Consider the following 9,537-nt stretch of genomic DNA (forward strand, 5'->3'; position numbering starts at 1 on the left):
GGGGGGGGGGAAGACCCAACAAACGCTCCACCCCCCCAGAAAAAGCCACCCAAAAAACCCCAGTCATTGTAAGTTCAGAGATCTTGAAAGCAATGTGGATGAAAGATTCTGGGATGGAGTATTCCTATTAGTACTGTTCAGCTGTAATTCTAGTCAGATGTGCATGTTCCTAAACACAGAACTAAGGTAATTTTGCCTAAAAAGTAGGCTGGTTGTTGAGCCTAATGTTTGAGCTTCCTTAGAGAACAACACTGTGTTGGTTTGTTTTTTGGGTTTTTTCCCTCTTAGGTTTCATTGACGCTTCCATTGATGAAGGTGTACTTTGATCTCTCCTCATTGCTTGTGTTTCTTGCACGAAGCACAGTCATTCATGAAGTGAAGGGAATCACACGATGCTTGTTGAATGAAAGTACCAATAAGCAAGGAGAGAAGGAACTTGTTCTACACACTGAAGGGATAAACCTTGTGGAGCTGTTCAGATACTCTGATGTATGTAATCTATTTATAATCCCAAACTTGAATCATCTTTTGTGATCTACAGAGAGATGGTGGATGACGTATGCCACTTACGTTTAGCAGGAGTGATGTGCAGCCTTTTCAGCTATTAAACTCTCTTCCTCCTTGTTTTTACCCTACAGATGTGTTCAGAGCTCAGCAGAGCCTTTTCTCAAGGGCAGCTTGCAAATCAGTTTTTGTGCAGCAGCCCAGTGTCTAATGACAGATAATTTCACACCATGCTTCCAACTGTCTCTAAATGTTACTTGAGGGAGTTCTTCCATCTAATGAATTGTAGTACTTGGAGATGAATAGTTCTGTTATGCCATTTAGCCCATAACTCTACGAATACAGGATTGTTTTAAGCTACATCTTCTCTACTGTTTTTGCTAAAAGTTCTGGCTGGCTGAGGCATACTGGGCATTGCTTGAAAGGCTTTAACATGTTCCTCTGCTGCTTGGGATGGTTTGTTAGTTTGCTTTTTCCAATTTTCAGATCATTTTCTCCTGTGATGAGTGTTGATTCCAGTACTCTTGTTTGTGTATATAACGCTGTCATCACTAGCTTCAGCGTAAATCTCCAGAATCGTTTCTGTCTGTGTTTCATAGAATCACAGAATGTTTTGGGTTGGAAGGGACCTTAAACATCACCTAGTTCCAACCCCCCTGCCAGGGTGGGGACACCTTCCACTAGCCCAGGTTGCTCAAAGCCCCGTCCAACCTGGCCTTGAACACTGCCAGTGAGGAGGCAGCCACAGCCTCTCTGGCCAACCTGTGCCAGGGCCTCACCCCCCTCACAATGAAGAACTTACTCCTTCTATCTGATCTAAATCTACCCTCTTTCAGTTTAAAACTGTTACCCCTCATCCTTTCCCTACATCCCCTGATCAGGAGTCCCTCCCCACATTTCCTGTAGCCCCTTTAAGTACTGGAAGGTGCGATAAGGTCTCCCTGGAGCCTTCTCTTCTCCAGGCTGAACAACCCCAACTCTCAGCCTGTCCTCACAGGGGAGGTGTTCCAGCCCCCGATCATATTTGTAGTCCTCTGAGCTGCTTCATAGTTGTTCTGTAACTGTTGGTGCTGCTTAAGCTCATGAAAAATGGAGGAAAAAAGCTACCTTAGCTTATCTTCAGTTATTTGGAAATGGAGGGCTACTACTGTCCTAACTTGTTTCTGGTTTTTTTTTTTTTACTTCCAGATTTTGGACATGAACAGACTTTATTCCAATGATATTCATGCCATGGCTAAAAATTATGGCATTGAGTCTGCCCTGAGGGTGATTATAAAGGAAATAAAGGATGTATTTGCTGTATATGGTAAGACTTCTTTGTATTTCTAAAGATAGTCTTTATTATCACTAACATGGGAAAACCCAGCCACAGTGCTTGTAAAGTTGTGCTTTTGTATGATCTTTCCATTTATGTATATATTTATAAGTTGCACCTAGTCATTGTATTAATTATAGTGCCTTTTGTGGAGACTTTGTTAGTTCATTGTTAGGTTCCATTTAATCAGTAGAAAATTCACTAGACAAGGTTGAATTTATCTACCCTTTCACAGAGTTTTTCTGTTCTGGTATATTTAGTCTTTGCAAGCTGGAAGGTCCAGATGAATTAACTATTGACATCTAAGGAAGCTGTTAGGCTAGTATAGTGGCCCTGAGAGTGGAATTAATCTTGCCTTGCTCTGTCTTTTTAATTATGGGAGACTAGGCTCCCTTTGTAGTTGAGTTTTTATGTCTTTCCTAAAATAGTTGCACTGCTTTGTCTGAATGTTCCTCTCTGCCCTATTCAGAGAGTCCAGGCAGCTGGCTTAGGGAAGAAGCCTGACTTCACGGGCTGGGTTGAATTTGCCTTAAGGGGAGTAAGTCTTACTATGAATGAAATGACTGAAAAGAGGGAAGGTTAAATCAGTGGGAATTTTAGCAACCAGTTATATCAAGCAGATTTTGCCAGCTGGCAGCCCAGAGTGGTCTGACCTTCAGGTTGTTTGGGACCAGCTAGGTAAATGTTGACAGAACTGCTAATGATCCCCCATCACACCAACTCCACAAGTGTTATTTAAAAATAAGTGATATTTCTTTTTAGCCTAAATGGTTGTTGGGTTTTTTTTTTGTGGATGCTTAATATCATGCATGGAAAATACCAGAACCCTTTCTGCCTCGGGTGCCTAGCTAGTGCAGGCCAGCAGGTGAGGGGCTGGCTGTGTCCCATACAGACAGATGGATGTGTGATCCCCTTCTGCATAAACAAAGATGATGCAGACCTTACTGATTTTTATGGAGAGAAACTGCTGCCTTACAACATTCTTGACATTTTAGTCTCCCTTGAGAGAGATTGTTTTACATTATAGTGAGATCTGCCCCTCTTGGATATTTGAGGGGAGCAGTTAAACCAGCTATGCACAGAGGTGTGACTGCCAGAAGAATGTTAATAGAGATGTTCTCCATGTTGATTACATTCAGGGGGTTTAATTTAGACCTGATTTATTTAGAAAAAAACGCTTCAGCCTTTGAAAGCTCTGATGATTGCTCTTTCTTGTGTTCTTAGGAATTATGGTAGACCCTCGGCACCTTTCACTTGTGGCAGATTACATGTGTTTTGAAGGATTTTATAAACCACTGAATCGTTTTGGAATTCAGTCCAACTCCTCCCCTCTGCAACAGATGACATTTGAAACCAGCTACAAATTCCTGAAGGAAGCAACAATGATGGGTAAATGGTTTAGTTTGAAATATATTGCTGCAGCATTTCACATATGCTTTGTTTTCATCGTAACTTTCCACTATTTTCAGTAATGCATAATTGCATTAGAAGAAATGCCAGAGGCTAAAATTTTAATTAAGCCCTTGCCTACAAAAATGTTCCAGATGTTTTTAATAGAATTCTGTCAGCTTAAATGAAGTCAGCTCCCACATGTAATTTGTGGGGTCTGGGACTCCTTTATGAATTAGATAGGCATTTTTATAACAAACCTTAAGACTACTAAATCTGCCTTTTTCTGTCTCTACTATTAATATTGTCATCTCTGCTTTGGTTTTATGTCGCTATTATGGTTTCCATATTTTCAATTCTTCTCTAACCTTGCTATTCAGAATTTGACTGTGAGAACAGTCCTCCCGGTTGTGACTTTGATTCTGGTTTTCTTCTGCTTTGTAGCACTTTCCTATCTTTTTTTCTGAAACACAGTCAAAGGATCAGATTAATTTGTCTCATGGTAGGTTTCTGGTGCCATTTGAGATGCACAAGAGTATCTGTTCTGGCCTCTAGTGCTGTTCTGGAAGGTGTAGATCACATGGCTGCAGGGATTCTTTAGGGCATTTGAAGTGGCACTAGCCATCTACATTTAGGAGTTTTATCCAAAAAACTTGTGCTTTCAGTCTGTCATTAGCCAGTTTGCTTCATTTCATGCTTTGGATACTAATTACCTCTCCTTTATTTGCAAGTAGTCTTGGTTTCTGTTACTTGCCAGTTGGATGCTCCTGTGCTGCCTCCTTTGCTCCCTGTTACAAATGGGAGAAGCTCTCAACATGATCTCTTCAGTGAGCTTGCACAGATGTCAGAGATACTTTTATCACTGAATTCCTTTTTGTTCATGCTGTTTTGTTCCTTTTCTGGGAAGGTAATTTGGGTTAGGATTGTAATACTGTAATTTGGGAATAGCATTGGTTACAGTTGACTTAAAATTAATCTGAAAATCAGAAGAGAAAAGTGTAAATCTGGGGTGAAATTGAATAGAGGATGTTTTGTGCACAGTTGTGCTCTCTCTCCGGATTCATGTTGTATCACATATTGACCTAGAAAAAAAGATAAGGTTTTTGCCAGGTGAAACATAATTCTGTTTATGGATAATATTATGAATAAAGACATGAAGTGCATACTGACAGAAGGGCACAATGAAATGGCAGGAAAGTTACACTGATTACACTGATGAGGGAGTTACTGATTTCACCATGATGGAAATCAAAGTCATAACTTGGAGTGCAGCAGTCTGGATCTAATTTGCTTTAATGTAACAGATCACTTGACTGTGCAGTCAAGTTTATGCTTATGGCCCTGATCAATAAGAAGGAAAACAGAAGGGTTGTGACTGCTGCGCACAGCTAACGTAAGAAGTGCCATTAGAGTGCCGGTGTGACCCAGCAGACACTGGTCAGGGTTTAGTGTGCAGAAGCAAGAGCCCTTTGGCTATTTGCTCAAAGAATAACTCCTTGTTAACATCATGTAAGCAAACAGGACAGTTATTTAATGATCTAACAAAGAAGCTTTTTTTTTTTTTTTTCCTTCAGCTGAGACATTTAGGAGCAGCTATTTAATTATTCAGTTGTAGCTGAGATCAGAGCAGCAAACACGTGCCATATGCTGTGCTATGGTGCAGCTCCTCCCCCATCCTCTGTATGTTAGGAAGTTCAGTATATTTTGCTTGGTAGAATAAAGATGACCCAAACTTATCAAAAGTTTAACGATTTTATTTCCAATTTTCCAACTGCTCTAATGACAAAATTCCAGCTTGCTGTAGTTAGGATGAATGAAAAACTGCCTGGATGCTTATAAAAACAGTGAAAGCAAACCAGTCCTAGCCAGACAGGTCGTCTGGAGAGCTTCCAGGTCTCTGTGGCACTATTTCGCTACAGTGAGTAACCACAAAATCAAAGGAATTCATGGAATGTCTCTCCAGTGAAAAGTTCTCTTCATATCTAGCCAGAAGGGTTTAAAATCCACATCAAAAGGATTCACTCTAACAAAGGCAAAAGGCAGCAATGAAAAGGGAATCTTTTTGGTTTTGCCTCACTGATGGTTGTTTGGTTTTTTTTTTTTAGCGATCTGTTTAATCAGCGAAATGTGTTCACTGGAAGGTCAAATCTGTGTTCTCTTAGAATTCAGAACGTGTTGCCTTTTCATGCTGAATAAGGGGAGTTTGGTAATGTGTGGCCTAATTCTCTGCTTTAACAAAAAGATTGGGATGAGATAATAGTTGTAGGAGGGGTAGGAAGAGGTTTGGACTCCTGCACTCAGAAATACAAATTCAATATGAACAGCAGGTGGCAGTGCCTTTCTGAAACCAGGAGGGGCTGAATCAGATGACTTCTTGCATGTAAACCATAACGTTTTATTTTCAGCACTGACTTTTTAGAAACCTGTGGGAAACATCCTAGTATGATTTTGTTTGAATTCTGTTACAGGTGCCCATGATGAACTGCGATCCCCTTCTGCATGCCTAGTGGTTGGAAAAGTTGTTAAAGGAGGGACTGGTTTGTTTGACCTCAAGCAACCCCTTACGTAGTGTTTCGGTTTTAACTTAAGGATCCTGATTGAAACGTTCATCGTAAGAGATGTGTATGCTCCACAGCTACGCAGCAAGGGCGTGCTGTGTCCCCAGTCATCTTCCCTGTGCCAGCAGGACCTGATGAGCCTAATCTATTTAATGAGAATGCATCTGCATCTATAGGAGCTATCCTTTGATCCAAAGAAACATTTATTTACTGTTTATTAATGTAAAAAATAGGATTATTGATTTACATAGGAAAGAATAAAATGAAGGAGACTGTCTTGGTCTCCCAACAGGCCATGCAGCAGCTGTGGCAAACAGAAGTCAAAGCAGAATCTGTTTATGCTGTCTTAATTTTTGTGGGGCAGAATTCCCATCTAGGTGGGTAGTGCCAGTTGCCACAGGGTTGTTGTGTTGACAAATTTAGAGTATTGGAAATAGCATTCAGAGCTCGCAGGTGTAACTGGGCAGCACTGTTGCTGAAGCTTATCCTCTTCTTTTGCTGTACGTGTGTGCACTGCCATGACTTTTGTAAGCTGCAGAGGATGCATTTTCCTATTCTGCTACTTCATTTATTAAGAATTATGTGTCTGTGACACAATTATTAAATTTCTTTATTAGCTGAAGACCAAAATTCAGTTTTTGTGGTTTCTACAGGCATTTTCCAATGCCTCCTCTTACGACTTCTTTGTACGGAACAGATCTCCGCACAGTGAGTAACCTGACATTTGATAAAGATTTATTCCTTAAATGGCAATGTGAGCTGCTATAACAGTGACTACACAAACGACTCTTGTAAGAATTACCGAGACAGAGTTTTTTAAACTATTTTTGCTTAAATATTCTGTATCTAAGAGGATATTTAATAAAGGACATTGCAAAGAAATATTCTGAATGCCCTATTATGTGGTTGTGTTACCAAGGGAATTTTGTCATGGGGCCAACAGCCATTGCTTTGACTCTAATGGCTGTTAAACGTTGCATGGCTGAGAGCTCTTAGCCACTCTTCAGAAATCAGACTTTCTTTTTCATACATGATTTTTAATCAGAATGCAGCGTGCACACATAGTTAAAATTCTTTGGAGTTTGCTCACTACCATGTAGGCAAGTTTTTCTAACAGATTTCAAGCCCTGATCATTCTTAGCAGAACCTCTAAGCTAGTGGAAAAGTGCCAGAGCTCACTTAGGCAGCTGAGGAGCTCCTACTTCCAGTGGAGCTCTGCTAAAGGAGATCAGATCAGATCAGATAGTGGGAGACATCGGCTTGGGACTGTGAAAGAGCGTCAGTGGAGTATCTTGATAGACTCTGTTCTGCCTCAGTCCCTTAAATCTGTGTCAAATGTGCTGCGAATTGTGCTAAAGCTTAACAAATGCATTGTCTATGTAGGTCTCCAGTTTCGCTTTGCAGATCTTGGTAAAAGATTTCCTTGTGTCTTTCTCCAATCTTAACAACTGCTATGTATTTTTCAAAAACATGTCATTCTGCAAACGGCTGGGAAAGAATTAGTTGGATACAGTTTCACAAATGGTTAGATGGGAAAGAACAAATGTGGTAACAAAAAGACTTAATTTCAGGCTACAGTCTATACTGTTACAGACCATTTGCTGAGAAAGATCCCCAGGAGGTATTCACAGTCCTGCAGTGAACAGCATCTGTGCCACATTTTCTATCTGAAGATGCAGCATCCTTTACTTCTCTGCAGAGTTTGACCTAAATCACTCATTCTTCCAAGTGTTCATATCGCTTCTCTGTGAAGCTTAAGAGGTCGTTTTGATTGTGTCATGGTAATTAATTGTTTTCAAAGTTACGGAGCCGTGAAACACAAGAAAATTTACAAGTCTTATATTTTGGCATAATATACCCACATACAAATTCTGTGTTTGAAATGTGTGTATGTGAAATCATGCTGTGCTGCAACTGAAGAGAGATTGAGTCTCCCAGGTGACTTGATGTCCTTTTCTTGACAAGAGCTTGCTTTTCTGTTGCTGTCTGAAGCTCCCGAGGCAGCTTTGCCTGTAGCAATCCTCTCTGGATTACTTGCTGCTTCAGCAGTGAGAAGTAGTCCTGTGTGGTGAGAGGCAGCAGTCAGCCCACACACTTTAGGGGAGCAAGGGGTGTGGATGCTAAATGAGCAGGGCAGTAGAGTGCCTATAAATATTACATAGTCTCGTTTTAAGAAAACGTACATAAGTGACTGTCCTTTGCTTTACACCACATCGAGTGTCAAATTGCTGTTTCTTGCTCCCTGCGGAATCAGCTGTGCAGGAAATGGTGATGAATTCAGTCAGTTCTGCTGCTGGGTTATCTCATACTGATGATCCTTTAAATAGAGCTGTTTGGAAAATGTGCTCTGGCTGAGGCAGGATGAGCCAACCTGTCTTTTCAGTTCTGAGTTGCCTTTAAAATTTAGGCACAGGATCTGAAAAACTAGTCTGATCTGTAATGAAAGAACTGGTACTGTAGGAAGCCCCTAACATTACACTTCAGATCTTGCCTAATGTTTGCTTAGGAAGACAAAGTAGGTGGCTGTTCATGCACAAAAGTGATAGCGGGGAGAGAATGGCAGGTCCTCGGATGAGTCTGGGTCTCCAAGGCTGGAGAATGGTACATATTTTGGCAATAAATGGACTTAGTTTATATTGTGAAGGAGAGGCAGCTGAGGTAGCAGTTACTCTTAAATCTGTAGCATGAGTGGTTTGGTGTAGGAATCATCTAAACTGCCCTGAAACAGAAGTTTTGGTTTGCTTAAAATTCACATGCATGGGGAAAAGGGAGGTAGAAGAAACGTGCTGCTTCCTGTGGTCAGAAAACTTCCATTTCTTTTCACACAGCACACACCTCTGCACAGTTAAGTTTTTTATGTTTTAAGGTTTTCTTCTTGCTCCTTGCAGTGATTGCTGTCGCTGTACAGTACTTTGAGGAAGCATGAGCTGCCTACCCCTAAGCACAGTCTGGGAGAGCACTGCAGTAATGGATGGCGCTCTTGCTTCTCTGTAATTATGTAAAAAGACAGTCAGTTTTGGCATAAAGGACCCTTAAGAGCTGACAGCACGTGTGATTTCATGGAGAGGAGGAGATCATGATTGAAAAGCCAAAAGAACAGGCTAGAAAGCCCCTTTGGAAGGTGAGAATGGAGCTTTGCAAATACGTAAATAAGATGGGAATTCGTAACTGGGGCTTCCTTTTTCTTTTTTCTCCAAGTAAGTATCTTACGGATTGTAAGGAACTGAAGGAATTGGTGCCTCAAATGTTCACTGACACAGAAAGCCTCAAGGACAAGCTGTGGCCTTTGTGATTAGTCTAAGGAACCTCACCCAGGGAAGTGAGAGTGGATGGAAGGCTGCACCCCCCACTCTCTTGTGGTTGTATTGCCAAGCTCCTTAGATAAGCCTCAAAGCGGGGAAACGTGCTCTGAGTGAAATGAGATGTTCAGGTTAAAAGACTGATAAGAGAGAAATAACCATCACCACATGGTCCTAAGCAAAAATTGAGGTAAAAATAAACATGGGGGAGTGAGCACGACCACCACCTCAGTTGGATGAGGGGGCTGGTGCACCCCATTCCCCCTCAGTGTATGCACAGAATCCATACTCCACCTTTTCCCTGTCTCTCATGGAAATGAGTTTGTGGAATACCTGCCTCTCTGGGACTACTCTGCTAATCAGCTGGTAAGATGAACTTAAAAGGCAACAGAAAACTTTTGCTGGGTGTGCACCCACCACCCAAGACTGCTGGACCTGAGACAACGCTGGAACCTGGGGTGGTGATCTGGAC

The 9,537-nt window shown here is 41.4% G+C and overlaps 1 protein-coding gene across 1 annotated transcript in view; it reads left to right on the top strand.

The window, feature by feature from the left end:
- The window catches only part of POLR1A (RNA polymerase I subunit A), a 35,807-nt gene extending 29,165 nt beyond the window's left edge, over window positions 1-6,642 (top strand). The window contains exons 31-34 of the mRNA XM_026847120.1: window positions 289-489; window positions 1,693-1,810; window positions 3,044-3,208; window positions 5,677-6,642. Of these exons, the coding sequence (XP_026702921.1) occupies window positions 289-489; window positions 1,693-1,810; window positions 3,044-3,208; window positions 5,677-5,777 (585 nt within the window). The 3' untranslated portion in view covers window positions 5,778-6,642. The remainder of the gene's footprint in view (window positions 1-288; window positions 490-1,692; window positions 1,811-3,043; window positions 3,209-5,676) is intronic.
- The last annotated feature ends 2,895 nt before the right edge of the window (window positions 6,643-9,537 follow it).

Source organism: Athene cunicularia (genome assembly GCF_003259725.1).
Source record: "Athene cunicularia isolate RWA chromosome 4 unlocalized genomic scaffold, athCun1 chr4_part1, whole genome shotgun sequence".
NCBI lineage: Eukaryota > Metazoa > Chordata > Aves > Strigiformes > Strigidae > Athene > Athene cunicularia.